The sequence below is a fragment of the Molossus molossus genome, unplaced genomic scaffold (genome assembly GCF_014108415.1).
Source record: "Molossus molossus isolate mMolMol1 unplaced genomic scaffold, mMolMol1.p scaffold_m16_p_24, whole genome shotgun sequence".
Lineage (NCBI taxonomy): Eukaryota > Metazoa > Chordata > Mammalia > Chiroptera > Molossidae > Molossus > Molossus molossus.
This window is the reverse complement of record NW_023425360.1, coordinates 3309633-3324877: the sequence shown is the minus strand read 5'-3', so window position 1 is coordinate 3324877 and position 15245 is coordinate 3309633. Positions and strand designations below refer to the sequence as shown.

At 42.9% G+C, this 15245-nt stretch overlaps 1 protein-coding gene across 2 annotated transcripts in view; it reads right to left on the bottom strand.

The window, feature by feature from the left end:
- The window catches only part of CRTC3 (CREB regulated transcription coactivator 3), a 93434-nt gene that overhangs the window by 27897 nt on the left and 50292 nt on the right, over positions 1-15245 (bottom strand). For both annotated transcript variants that reach the window (XM_036277815.1, XM_036277816.1), the window contains exons 3-4: positions 8478-8597; positions 1317-1378 (exon numbers count right to left, since the gene is read on the bottom strand). In XM_036277815.1, the coding sequence (XP_036133708.1) occupies positions 1317-1378; positions 8478-8597 (182 nt within the window). The remainder of the gene's footprint in view (positions 1-1316; positions 1379-8477; positions 8598-15245) is intronic.

Sequence of the window (15245 nt, the reverse complement as noted above, 5' to 3'; positions counted from 1 at the left end):
AGGAGTTCAATCCACAAAAAGCAAAGCAGAGACTCAGACTCGGGTCTGAGAACTGGATCTCCCATTCACTTAGCTGTACAACCTGAAGAAAGTCACTTCAAAATGCTCTTGTTGCTTGTCATTGTGAAAATGAGGTCAGACCGAATGATCTCTCCAGTTCCTATGATTTCTGATTTTCTATGCTAAAAACTACCCCAAATCCACGAGAAAGGGATTAGCTAGCTGGGCATATAAGGAGTTTAAAGAAGGGGTGGGGCAAACAAGCACCTCTGAATAACTTTTAAGATAGTTTAAATCTATGACGATTCCTCTGGAGAGGACATGAGGCCTCACTCCAGATATGTAAAAATCATCCCTCCTCACACTCAGTGTGTGTGTAGCAGGTGTGGTGGCAATCCTGGGCGTAAAAACTTTGCATTCCCATACAGATGGTCATGAAGAGCAATGTAACTGTTACCGTTATCCAGTTTATGAAAATATTAATCTAATCCTAGTGCTCTGGAAAGCGTAACACGTTTTTTTATTGGATATAAGTTTTAAGATATCTGTTTGGACATACCTTTTTATGATTTAAAATACTGTATTTATCCTACAACGTGGGTCCCAGGATTCTTGAGGGTAGTTGAAAACTAACTACCTGAGGTAGGGTCAGCTGTTGCCCACCTTCATACGGACCATTCCCAAGTCCTGCCCACATGATCCACAGTAAGTGCTTGGTTAGTATGTGCCCAGAGAATGGATGAAGAATAAACTTCAACCCAGAGAGCTAAGTGTTTTCAATATGTACATTTCAAATATGTACACACACAGTGGATGTAGCAGCCTTTTCAGTTAATTTTACATTCTGTTATCCTCTATTCTGAAAAACATTCATTTTAGGGGGAGGTATGTATCCTTTATATACCAAAATATTCAGAGACCCTAAATCAAATCCACTGAGCAAATTACTATTTTAGGAACTTACTAAAGCTTATGTTGCTTCCCATAGCTTCCTAACACCCCGAGGACGGGCGTTTACTTTTCCATGCCTCGAATACAAGAATAACAAGTCAGAGTATTCTATTGGTAAATGTATTCCAAACGTGTTTCTACTTGGTTTTAAAAGTGAAGATCTAGCTGTATTTAAATAACTTTTCATTTTAGACTTTCATATAAGCCTATGATTATACATGAAAAGATATAAATTTTATAAAAGCAAACAAGATTCTATGCTTTATATTAGAAATTTCTAAAACAGCACTCAAGCTAGATAAAATAAAGTGAAAGCACCCAAAAATAACACATGCCCATCATATCTTTAAAACAGGGTTGCTTACCTTGGCCAGCTCTCATCCAGGGGCTGTGAGGAGTAATTGGCTCCAAAAGTGCTACCATCAAAGTAGAATTTTTAATAAAGGAAAAATAAACTTAATGAAAAGGTGAAGCAGAATTAAGACACTGGAATTATGGAGAGTTAAACAACTGAGGTTTGGCTCTTATCTTCATCTCTACACCCACTTGCTCTTCCTCAGGCTTTCTCTTATCAACTTCCTCTGTAGAGTCCATTCCTCTATCTTCTAACCAGGGCCGTCTCTGCATGATTCATGTGGGGTATTTATTTCTTATGCCAGCCCAGCAGCTTTGGTTTTTAAGAACTCCCTCCACCCCCACCCCAAACCTGGTAAGGCTGCCATTCTGGGCAGGTCTCCCTGTCCCAGGCCCCGTGTTTCCAATCAGGCACCTTACTCTACTGGAAAAAGCACCGGTTGAGGGATGAGCCTGTGACACAAACAGGACCAAAGAGTGCTTCTGAGGGAAGAAAAAGGAGTTCCCCAGTTCAGGTGGCGAAAGCCTATCTACACAGGACATCAACACAGAGGTGGCACTTCACAGATACAGTCTCAGTGCTGTTGCATGAACCCCAGGATCTAGCCTTTGGGTGACATAAGCCAATACATTTCATTTCTTAAGTTAAGGAGGATTCCTGTTACTTATAACCAAAAGAGAAGTGCATTAGATTGTGAAGAAATGTAAACTTCCTTATGTGGTCAGGGGCTCTGTTTCATAAACTCTAAGTTCTTCAGTGGGCCTCGCATGCCTTGAAACATGTTCCAGATGTGTGGAGAAACACACATGCTCCTGCACTATGCACGTGAAGTGCTGCATAGAAATTTTGGTTAATTTAGTTAACTATACCCAAAGAATAGTTTTCTAAAACACATTTAATCATATTCTTCTCCTGCTAAAAAAATCATCAACAATTCTCTATAAAAGAAGCCATGATGCTTTGAACTCGGGAAAAAATGGGACCCTTGATGGAGAAGGGACCGACATGCAGGCTAGCCTGGGCGTCTCCGGTGAGCACAGAATCGGGCATTAGTAAAATGTGGGCACTAAACCAGTAAATTCGATGATTTAGTGTAAAATATTTCCTTTGCCAGGAGAAGCATGATGATGACAAGTTTTACTTTGTGTATTAGTTTTGTCATGTCTAGTTACCTTATTTCTTAATCTGAATCTTAATCTGAGTCAATAAAGTAAAAAAGATTTTTCAAAAGAGAGACAGTTCTTCAACATTAACTATTAGGCTCAATTCTATGAAGGACAGATCAGAAGAAACCACAGGAGGAGACAGAGGAGGAAATGGTGGTGAAGAAATAAGAAGGCCCTCTAAGAGTTGGGTCAGCATTTTAGTCGGAAGAGCCATTAGGCAGCAGCTCCTGAACCTTATAACCTGTGGTTATCTGTCTTTCCCTTTTCTTTAGAGTTTGATGAGTATCTGTCCAGAAAAGCTTCATTTCATGAAGCAGAAGTTAACTACTTCTCTCAGCACCCTGCCATCCTTGAAGTCACTAATTATCCAGTCCTGGTAATCCAAATCAAAATGCAGTGGTATAATAGTAATATAATCATCAAACACTGACTATTTCAATGTTGAGGTATAGTCAGCATTCCAGCCTATCGGATACTAATGTCAGTCTGTTGTGTTTAATGAGGGGCACCATCCACCTCGGTGCTTCAGTTGTGAACCTCAGAGCCGCCCTAGTCTGTTCTCTCTCCCGTCTCTGCAGTCCTAGAGAGGAAAACTCCTCTCATGTTCCTGCTTCAATCCATCCACAACGGGACTCCTACTCCTTCCCTGCTCAGGAGTGTCAGAGGGAAGGTTCTTACTCATTCTTCCCCAAAGGAAGGGGAGTAGCTCTTCTGTTGATAAGAGAAGACATCTGTTGGACTATTCTCACGTGGGTGGGGCCACTGAGCCACAGAAGCTCCAAACAAGTTCCACCCTGTCTTTTTTGTGCTGCTCGCCCGGTGGCTGGTGAGCAGAGCAGGGTTCTTCTTTTGGCTTCCTGTTTCCATGTGGTAAGTGCACCTGGGACAGGGCTCAGGAACTGCCCTCCGGAGGCAGCCTGGGCTGCCATTTTCTCTCCTACCCTCTGGAACTCGGTTCTACCAGGGACAGAGTTTGGGGGGGGGGGCAGGCCTGTGACCTTAGATGCAGCTGGTGGGATAAGTGAACCTGGAGTCTGCTTAACCAAACCCACCTACAAAGATGAGTTCCAGGTCAGGTTTAACATATAAAACTGCCCTGGCCAGTTTGGCTCAGCGGTTAGAGTGTTGGCCTGTGGTCCAGAGAGACCTGGGTTCGGTTCCCACTAAGGGCACATACCTCGGTTGCAGTTTATCCCCAGCCCTAGTTGGGTCATGCAGGAGGTAGCCACTCAATGTGTTCCTTTCACGTCGATGTTTCTCTCTCTCTCTTCCTCTCTCCCTCCCACTCTACCTGAACAAAAAATGGAAAAATGTCCTCAGGTGAGGATAAAAAATATATATGTATGCATGCATGCATGCGTGTGTGTGTGTGTGTGTGTATTAAAAAACTGGTCACGCCCTGGCCAGTTTGGCTCAGCGGTTCAAGTGTCGGCCTGCGGTCCTGAGAGACCCGGGTTCGGTTCCCGCTAAGGGCATGTACCTCGGTTGCAGTTTGTCCCCGGCCCTGGTTGGTCGTGAGGGTGGCAGCCACTCGATGTGTCCCTTTCACGTCGATGTTTCTCTCTCTCTCTCTCTTCCTCTCTCTCCCTCCCACTCTATCTGTACAGAAAATGGAAAAATGTCCTCGGGTGAGGATAAAAAAAACAAACAAACAAAAAAAACTGGTCACAATTTGGGTCCTTCCTAATTTCTCAACCATGTCTTCACCATCACTCTACTTCTTCTTGTCCTTTGACCTCCTACTCTGTCCTGCAGAACACATCTGAGAGTCAAATGCTAAGGAAGGTATGTGAGTGGCATCTTTCTGAGTCTTTGCATAAGAACATCATTCTGTTTCTCTTAGCCCACGAGTGACAAAAAGGTGGCACATAGAATTTTGAAGTCTGAATATTTTCCCTTAAAACTCTAAAAACCAGCATTTCCTTGTCCTTTGAGGTGAAAATCTCTAATGGGTGTAAGGTAAAACTGGATTTTGTTATCAAATAAATTTTGGAAACCCTGGGTTAAAGAAGGAAGTTTCTTAACTGCAGGGCTTCTAGAGTCCTAGTATTAACTGAGAAGCTCCAAGGAGAGCACAGTGTTTCTCAAATGTAACAGACTATGCACTTCAAAGAAACAGTGTTCTATAAGCCACTGTCCTAAAATTCTCATCTCATTGTATGAAAAGAATCAAACCAAAGCCTATTCCAAAGAAGAGAGCCATCCCAACTGGCAGGTCTTAAGGCATCTCTTCACGGCTGTTCACACTAGTTAAGATGCGTATAGTCTCAAATCTTCTTGGGAATATAAATCAGAAATGTTCTAAACATCTGTTTTTCTCTTTCTAAAAGCACATCTCTTTTAGAGGAAGGCATTCTCTACGATTCACCAATGTTTCCCCTTCGTCTTCAATTTACTACTCATAGGTCTGAGATACTATTAAATGTGCTGGAATACTATGTTAATAGTTCAGAAATTTAACAAGATGATGTTTGGGGTACATACTTGCTGCTCATGAGGAGTGAGGAGAGAGCTGCTGAAGATATGAGCAGCTGCAGGACGTTCCTATCTTTCTGTAGATTCCCGCCTGCAGGTTCCCGCCAGTGACCAGGCAGTACCTCTCCTCTGACTTGAGTGTGGCCCCAGGCCAGAAGCCTGCTGGGCAATGCCCTGGTCTAGGCTTGTGGTGTCCACTCATGCCAACAGCCAAGCTCACTGCACCAGCCTCCTCTGTGGAGATGGCCGCCCACCGCAGGAGGAATCTCCCTGGGCCAGAGCTCTGCTTGTGTGGCTGCCCACTCTAGGAGGAAGCTGGAATATTTGTTAAACAATGTTCACTTCATTTAAGATCACCATATCATATCTATTTTAGAAAGGCCAGTTTGCCCATTCTAAAATGACACCCAGCCAAGAAACAGCTGTAATGAGAATTCTGAATATAGTTTTTCTTTCTGTTCTAATGATTCAAACCAGTGTTAATACTTTCAGATGATAAGACTTCATTAAGGAGGTAATAGACAAGTGTGAAGGCAACCATTTTAAGCAAATTCTTTTAAAATCAAATGATTACAGCCCACTAAAGGAAGGATGGAATCACGGCCCCTTCCTCCAGGTTCTCCTGACTGTATTAATATCTTCGGCATAAGATCATCTCACTTTTATATTTAACTGGAGTTCACAGTCCCTTGATTCCTCAAAAGAGACTCACTGTTCATTAGTGGGTAGTTAAAGAACATTTTTGGAATCAGATGTCCAATCCCAGGACCCCAGTTAGGTGGTTAAGAAGAGAATCTAGAGACGTTTCATGATCTGTGAATGAGACTTGTATTATTTGCTTAATAACTTTCACTGAGCTGTATACTAATTGAGTTTCTGCTTTTTCTCCCCTTAGTAGTTCATCTGCTTTGTTGCTGCTCTCACAAGCTTCCCCACGTACAGGGTCAAGTGCTACCCTGTGATGTATCACCTGAAAAAAGACAAAGTCCTCTAAACACGCAGCATAGCTTCCCCTTCTGGGACTCTGTACAAGTTATTCCCTCTGCCTGAAACATTCCCTTCCCAGCTATCTTTCTCTCTATATATCACTTACGACCATCTGAAATTATTTTCTTAATAATTTTTTTTGCCCTGGTCGGTTTGGCTCAGCGGTTAGAGCATCGGCCTGTGGTCCTGAGAGACCCAGGTTCGGTTCCCGCTAAGGGCACGTACCTCGGTTGCAGTTTGTCCCCGGCCCTGGTTGGTCGTGCGGGTGGCAGCCACTCGATGTGTTCCTTTCATGTCGATGTTTCTCTCTCTCTCTCTGTTCCTCTCTCTCCCTCCCACTCTACCTGAACAAAAAATGGAAAAATGTCCTCGGGTGAGGATAAAAATAATAATAATAATAATAATAATAATAATAATAATTTTTTTTTACCTGTTTGCTGTGTATCATCTCCCACAGGATTATACACTCAAGAAGGTAGGGGAATGTCTGTCTTATTCACCACTGAGTCCCCAGTGCTTAGAACAGAGTAGAAGCTCTGTACATATTTGTTGGATAAATAAACACATTATCCTCTTACTTCTTACTTATCCTTCAAGCCTCAACTTTTCCTCCAGGATGCCTTCTCCATCCCCCCAAGACTGTTTCAAGCTGCCCCTCTGAGCTTCAGCTATAGCTCACAGCACTGTGCTATGACCACTGCCTTGCCTAGCTGCCGTCTCTCATGGAACTGTAAGCAACTTGAGGATAGGAACCATATTATGTTTGCCATAATAGCAGCAGTGTCTACAATGGTGCCTGACACGAGCAGATACTTAAATCGTTAAATGAATGAACATTCCTCTCTGTGGCTTTTCTTCAATCCCCTCTTCTGAGTTATTCCTTTGGTTATAACAGCTGTATGTGTACATATTTAGACTATACTTGCTGCAAAAAGGATCTGAGATAACTACACACACGAACACACATACATGAACAATACTTAGAGAAAACACCTGAATAGAAAGAGGAAAATTAGAAAAAGATATATTGTTAAATCAAGCAAAGAAACACTCAAAGGTTTTTGCTCAAAAATTCCAAGAGATCTGGACAATGGTTTGATGCACTGCTCCACCCCCACACATGTGAATTAGCTGAGGACTGCCTCAATTCCCCTTTCCCGTGTGCATTCTACGTGGTTATTCTGCATTCCAGAAAGGAACCCACAGCATCAGTTGTCATCTTCACTTTCCCTAATAGCCACATAACAACAAAACTAGGAGTCAGAGTACCTCAGTGGGCCGAATGTCATATGTCCCTGGGGGCAAAAGAGAGGAGAGAAATAATGGTCCCCTGGGGAACATCCTTTACTCTGAACAGACAAAAAACTGCAAGAAGCTTGAAGGCAAGAAAAGCAGCAGCTTCCACTGTGCACCCGCACAACTCCTCCCAGGAGCCTCCCTCGCATGTGGTCCTGGGCACGACTGAGTGGACGTGCGTGGTACAGGGAGGGGCCCAGGCTGAGAGTCGGCTGGACCTGGGCTGAACCTGGGCCCCTCCAACCTCAGCAGTGGAATCCTGGGCAAGTAACTTTGGCATTTGGTTTCCTCAGTGTAAAATAGGGGTAAAAAAACAAACTACTCAGTAAGTCTTGAGGACTAAATGACATATAAACTGCCCAGCACAGTGCCTGGCATGGGTAGGTTCTCAGTAAACATGAGTGCCCTTCCCCCCAACTTCCTGGTTTTTAGGCTCCTGAAGCCAATTCTACCATCACTGCCAGGAATTCAGCTCTGAAGTAAGACTCACCCCGCCTCTGTGCCTTCCTCCACCTCGACGTGTGAGGAGTGAAGTGAGAGAGCAGGGCCCTCCTGACATGTTTATTCTATTTCCTCACCCACAAAACCAGCTCGGTCCTGTGCCCTCGGCACAGTGCTTAACGTCCAGCAGTTCATCCTGCTTCGGCCCGATAAGGCCTGTGAAATAAAATTGTCAGATGAGTTCACAATCCCCTTTCTTTATTCCTACTTAACAGCCTAGGAGTGTGCATCACTGTGTAAGAATATTCTTAAATACCAGCTTTACATTTTAGTTGTCATTTACAGAAATCGAAGCTTCATAAATAGAAAATTATAGGAAATTTCGTCTGTAAGTTCTAACAGCGGGTCAGTGGATCAACAAAAGTAAAAAGAAATCACATATCTGTGTATCTGTTTTAACTAGATAACTAAATCTCTTAAAGCTGATTCAAAGTCAGGCTTAACTCTGATGTTACTGATTTTTCAAGAAAATGCAGAGAAATCTTGCAATGGGGCTGAACTACATGTTGTTTATGTTCAGTTACTTCACTGAACTGAACTGTATGAATGTTTTTGTAAACACCTTCAATGATCTTTCCAATGGCTGCAGAGATGTTTCGTTTCCAACTTACTTGTTTTTATTGTCTCCATTCATCAGATAAAATGAAGATTTTTGAGGCCAAAGAGGAATTGCAGAGAAGACAAATCCTGAAAATCTTCCAAATATTTCAAAATGTATGCCCTCCTCAAACAATGATAAAGGATATTTGTCGTCCAGGCTTGTCTCCAGACCTTCGATGAAGGGGGTGGAAGCGAGTCCTGGACGGTCTCTCCACCAGCCCGTGATGGCGCGTTCCCCGCACGCTATCCGCTTGATGAAACGATGGCTGCAGAGAGAAGGGGAGAAGGTTTGGTCTGTGCCCATGAAACTGCCAGTCACTCTCAAGAATAACTGATAACAAAACAAAGTGATTTCATAATTTTACTCTATGACTGTGCCTGAGTCAAGGTAAATAAAATAATGTAGCACACAAAGCCATTTCTATATAGTTAAAGAATAAGTTAAACGGTCTTAGTGTGTTAAGATGAGAGCTGAAAGAACAACATATTACTATAAGTTGTCAAAGTTAAGAGGTGGAGAATTAGAAGATTATGAATTCATACATCAAATCCCAGAAACTAAAAAATACACTTGAAATGTAAAAGATGTAAAATGTAAAATGTAAGACATAAATAAACCGGATACCTGCAGTATCCAGTGTCAAGAAAAAGAGATACAGTATCAGAAATAAAAGGGGCCTGACCAGAGTGGCTCAGTTGAATGAGCATCTTTCTGTGCACCAAAAGATTGCCAGTTGATTCCCGGTCAGGGCACATACCTGGGTTGTGGGTTAGATCCCCAGCTGGGGCACGTATGGAAGGCAATCAATCGATGTTTCTCTTTCACATCTTTCTCTCTCTCTCCCTCTCTTAGCATGTCCTCAGGTGAGGGGGTAAAAGGGAGATGGATAGCTACAGCCTGGGAACTATTTATTCTGCACAGTAGCTTTTTATAATTTTGATTCAATAGCAATACTTAAAAATTCAGACTTAGGGGCTTCTAGGGGAAAATCAGAACATCTTGGCCACACTGGTCCCACATGGCAATAATGGGCCGAAACAGAGTAGTTGCTCTCTGTAAGTGGGACACCCACTCTCATGCTTTTAATGCTCACATCAGACCAATTATTGACACACTGTGTTAGACTATTGAGTTTGTAACCTGAGTTAAGAAGAAAAAAAAGAATACTATTGAATACAAGTGGAAAACATGCAACTCATTATTCCCCAAATGGCATGAATGAAAGTATAAACACATTCAAGATAGCCATGGTGAGTAGATCCAAAATCCTTTGTTAAGGGGTACTTGGGGTATATTCTTAATATTTTTGAGAATGGCACCATAAAAGACATTTCTGGTTGTCACAGAACAAAGCCTAGGCTGGGCCATTATATCTCATATATAGTACAATGTCTATGCACACTGACTATACAGAAATGTGCATGCTTATGAAAACAGATTTTCAGTTAAATTGAATCATATGTAAAATAGCTCACTTACTATGAAAGAAGTCCTCTGACAGAATATGTTTTTTTAATCCTCACCTAAGGACATGCCTACTGCATGTGCCCTGACCAAGGATCAAACCTGCAACCTGGGTATGTGCCCTGACTGGGAATCGAACCCTCAACCTTTAGATGTACAGGACGATGTTCCAATTAATTGAGCCACACTGGCCAGGACTAGGATATGTTTTTATAGGGAGCTTCCTTTGGCTAAGAATTGATGGCTCATTTTTCTTCATTAAACACATGGATTTTCTCATATTGGATTTTGGATTTACTCCTATTTCTCCCTTTTTAAAAAGATTTTTTTTTCTTTATTGATTTTAGAGAGAGACGAAGGGAGAGGGAGAGAGAGACAGAAATATCAATGAGAACATCAATTGGCAGCCCCTGGGGGGATCTGGCCCACAACCTGGGCATGGACCCTGACTGGGAATCGAACTAACAACCTCTCGGTGCGGGGGTCGATGCTCAACCACTGAGCCACACCGGCCGGGCACTCCTATTTCTCTTGAGTGGGCTGATAAAATGTCTGGGCTAATTTAGTTTGTTTCCATCTATTTTTACAATCTACATCTATTAACTCCTAAAATAAAGAGATCTGACTAAGGAACAACTTCTGGGCCTGGAAGAAAAATATCTATTGTGACAGGTAAGCTGGATGATGAATGATAAACCCTGAAATATCTTCATCAAGCAAGAGGATACGCATCACAGCACACTTTGTATCAGAACCTGTTTACAAAATAGACATGATTTTAAGATGACTGTTCCAGGATAAAAGAAAAATGGAAGATTCTCTGGTAATAAAATTATATAGGCCCTAACTGGGTAGCTCAGTTGGTTAGAATGTTGTCCCAATATACCAAGGTTGCAGGTTCAATCCCCAGTCAGGGTACATACAAGTATTAGCCAATGAATGCATAAATAAGTACAACAACAAATCAATGTTTCTCTCTCTCTAAAAAAAAAAAAAACCAATAAATTTTTTAGAGAGTTTTTAAAAAATTATATATCCACTACAGTAATGTTAAATGTACTTGAAAACACAGTATTTTCATCTAAGAGACTTAGAGCACAACCATGGTCAGACTGGGCTCCCAGAGGCCAGCTTACAGGGACTGAGGGTCTTTACAAAGCTCTTGGAATGTCTTCTAGACTCCGATTATACACATCGTTTCTATTTACACTTGCCTCTTTTGCATTAATTCCTGCTGGCCCAAATCCTGTACTGCTTGGACTCAGTTTTGGGGGAACGGTCTTTGCTTACATTTCATATTTTCTTTTCTCCCTCACTGTGGGCCAACTTCAATTTTCTGCCCCTACAGTAGCTGATCTTCCAAACTATATTTGGCTTCAGCCTTCTCAATTCAAAGGACCTGTCTTGCTCATCAAGTAATGTAGAGCAGTTGTCCAGTCAGGGAAGCTGGGGGCTGAAGGAGGTTTCAAATGAAAGGAGTCCATCAAACACTACAGTGTTTGCTACTTGGCCTAAGTCTCTGAGTTCCAAAAAATCTAGTGACAGACACGATTCTCCTGTTCCCACCAACTTCTAATATGTCTTGCTTGCTAGAGCTAAAATTCTGTTATTTAAAAGTGTATTTTTCTCTTTTTTTTAATATGTTTTTATTTATTTCAGAGAGAGAGGGAGAGAGAGAGAGAAACATCAATTGGTTGCTTCCTGCATGCCTCCTACTGGGGACTGAGCCCGCAACCTGGGCATGTGCCCTGACCGGGAATCAAACCGGGGACCTTCTGGTACATGGGTCGATGTTCAACCCCTGAGCTACACAGGCTGGGCTAAAAGTGTATTTCTTTAGTCAACTTAAAAAAAGAGAGAGAGTGACAAAGAAAGAAAACCCTGCCACCCTGAAGACCAAATACAAGGTGTGGCAAAAGTAGGTTTACAGTTATGGGTACACAAAGCAGAGTTTATTCTTGTATTATTAAATTGTATTATTTTCCATATGAACAACTCTAAACCTACCTTAGCCCCACCATGTGCCCCATTTCTTCTGTCCCTTTTCAAATTTTATCCATAGTTCTTATGATTGTACCCATAGAGAATATATACTTTTGTGATCTATTTTTGTATTTAACATTATTTTGTAAGTAGTTTTCCATATGTTGCATAGCCTTACAGTTATTAACTCAGTAAGTATGCAGTATTTCACTTCCAATGTTTATGAGGCCAACATTCTGTGCTGCAGTTCAAAGTACAAGTGATTTGAAATAAAAAAAATTGTTCTAGCCCTGGCCGGTTTGGCTCAGCGGTTAGAGCGTCGGCCTGCGGTCCTGAGAGACCCGGGTTCGGCTCCCGCTAAGGGCACGTACCTCGGTTGCAGTTTGTCCCCGGCTCTGGTCAGTCGTGCGGGTGGCAGCCACTCGATGTGTTCCTTTCACATCGATGTTTCTCTCTCTCTCTCTGTTCCTCTCTCTCCCTCCCACTCTACCTGAACAAAAAAAAAAAAGGAAAAATGTCCTCGGGTGAGGATAAAAAAAAAAAAATTGTTCTAGTCCAGGATCCTCCACTTACTAAGAAGTTACTTAATCTTCCTTATCTGTAAAGTGGAAACGATGATACTGATAACTTCCTTGCAGGCTTATTGAGAACACTAAATTATGGATTGTGAAAGCTGCCTTATCCCAGGGATACTAGATGTTATGGACTGAATTGTATCCTCCAAAATCCATAGGTTGAAGCTCTAACCTGCAATGCATTTGATATGGGGCATTTAAGGAGGTATTTGAGGTTAAATGAAGTCATAAGGATGCATTCTAATCCGACAGGACTAGTGTCCTTGTTAAGAGGAAGAGACACCAGAGGAAAGGTTACATAAAGACACAGCAAGAAGGTGACCGTTTGCAAGCCATGAAGAGTCTTCACCAGAAACCAACTCTGCCGACACCTGATTTTGGACTTCTAGCTTCTGGAACTGTGAGAAGATAAATTTCTGTGGTGTTGTATTAGGGTAGCCTGAGCTGATGAATACAGTGGGCATTAGAAGAAGGATGGCCCTGGCCGGTTTGGCTCAGTGGTTAGAGAGTCAGCCTGCGGTCCAGAGAGACCCGGGTTCGGTTCCCACTAAGGGCATATACCTCGGTTGCAGTTTGTCCCCGGCCCTGGTTGGTTGAGCGGGTGGCAGCCACTCGATGTGTCCCTTTCACGTCGATGTTTCTCTCTCTCTCTCTCTCTTCCTCTCTCTCCCTCCCACTCTATCTGAACAAAAAAATGGAAAAATGTCCTCGGGTGAGGATAAAAAAAAAAAAAAAGAAAAAAAAAGAAGAAGGATGGATGTCCAGGTGGTTGACACTGGGAAACATCTGTTAAAGGTGAGGCCACCCTACAGAGTCCTTTTGTGGACAGCAAGAGCAGCATCAGTGTTAGGGGCTTCCTCAGCATCCTGAGCCTCACAAAATATCCCCAGGGGAGAGAGATCTCAGTTAGGTATCCATTTGCTGCCCACACTATGTCACCTCTGAAAGTTGAAGCCTGGGAAGAATGGCTGAAAAGAACATTGGCAGGGCCTTGTAACTTTCTTTAACCAATGGCCCATAAGCAAACATGATGTACATCTTGTCCAAACAAAATTCTCACACAGTCCTCTTTTCCTTCTGCCATGAGAATGCCCTATCTCAAGCAAAAGGTGTTCCTTCAGCCTTGCTTGTCCTTCTCAATGCCTGTATATATCTGAGTCCACATCTGCTTCCCTCCTCCCTAATACAGGTTAGGAGGCACAGGAAACTGGCTGGAAATCTAACTGGTCAGAAGGGTACCAGATAGGGTGAGTTAATGCCTGGTCCTGAGGTCGCACTAATACTCACTATTTTGCTCCACAGGCTCTCCAGCTTTCCTGTAATGGTGTTCAGTCCTGTACCCTGTGTCGTTAGTTCTTGGTCAATGAATGAAAGACCAGCCCCGAGCACTGCGTACCTTTATCTTGGGGAAGGTGTAGGAAGGACAGCAGGTTCTGGAGCTTGCAGGGCTTTTCACTGTCATGCAGGCTACAGTTAACGGAAGACATTAGAGGCCCTCTTTTTCCCAAAGGGCAAGTCTAATAAAGAGACACGGTGCCCCTCTTGGGAACCCAGCTGCAGATCATTCCAGCCACAGCCAGTGCCTCCTTGGTTCTCATGAGGAGGGGAGGGAGTTGTGAAGATCTGCCCACTACAAAGAAGAGACTATTAACTCACTGCCTTGGGGTTAAATAGACCATTTCATTCTACCTTATAAATTGAATAGAATAAAAAGGATTTCATAGCTTGGGCAGAGACTCTATTACATCACCATCAAAAACAACCTTAAAGGGCCCTGGCTGCTGTGGCTCCGCAGTTAGAACATTGGCCTGCAGACCAAAGAATCTTGGGTTTGATTCGGTCAAGGGCACGTACCTTGGTTGCGGTTTGATCCCTGGCCCTGGGTGGGGTCAGGGTTGTGCAGGAGGTAACCAATCGATGTGTCTATCTCACATCAATGTTTCTCTCTCTCTCTTTCTCTCCCCCCACTTCCTTCCTCCCACTCTATCTGAAAATCAATGGAAAAATATTCTCAAGTGAGGATTTAAAAAAAAAAAAAAAACCTTAAAGAGAAATTCAAAATACTTTACAAATCCCCAGGGTCAGACCTGCTAGAGCCTTGCCAGCCCTCCCTGACTGCAGGTCCCCACCCTCTTCCTTTGCCCTCTGCGGTGTCAGACCTGGGCAGGAGCTGGTGCTTATTTATACATGCCAGACGGCAAGGTCTTGAGTTCACAAAACTCCGGTAAGGCTCCTAACTTCTGGGAACAAGGAAAGGCTTTTCTCCCCACAGTTTTCCAGTGTTACACTATCTTTAGGCTAGTCTTAGTCCAGTCTTACAGGGTAATAGGAGGCTCAGAGCCCCTGAATCATGTGGGGTGGGTAGTTTTTTATTGTTGTTGTTTTAAATTTATTAATTTGAGAGTGAGAGAGAGAGATGAAAGGAGAGAGAGAGAGAGAGAGAGAGAGAGAAACATCAATTTGTTTCTCCATTTATTGATGCAGTCACTGGTTGATTCTTTTTTTTTGATACTCACCCGAGGATATTTTTATATTAATCTTCAGAAAGAGCTGTAAGGAGACAGGGAGGAAAAGAAAGAGAGAAACATCGATGTGTCTGGTTGCCACCTGCCACATCCCAACTGAGGCTGGGGATGAACCACAACCAAGGTATGTGCCCTTGGCCAGAATCAAACCCGGGACTCTCTGGTCCACAGGCGATGGCTCTTACCGCTGAGCCATATGGGCCAGGGCCATTGGTTGACTCTTGTATGTGCCCTGATTGGAGATCAAACCTGCAACATTGATGATGCTCTAACCAACTGAGCTACCCAGCCAGGGCCAGTAGTTTGTTATTTGTTTTGTTTTGTTTTGAAGCATGGAGACTATGCCTTTTTTGATCAACTGAATTT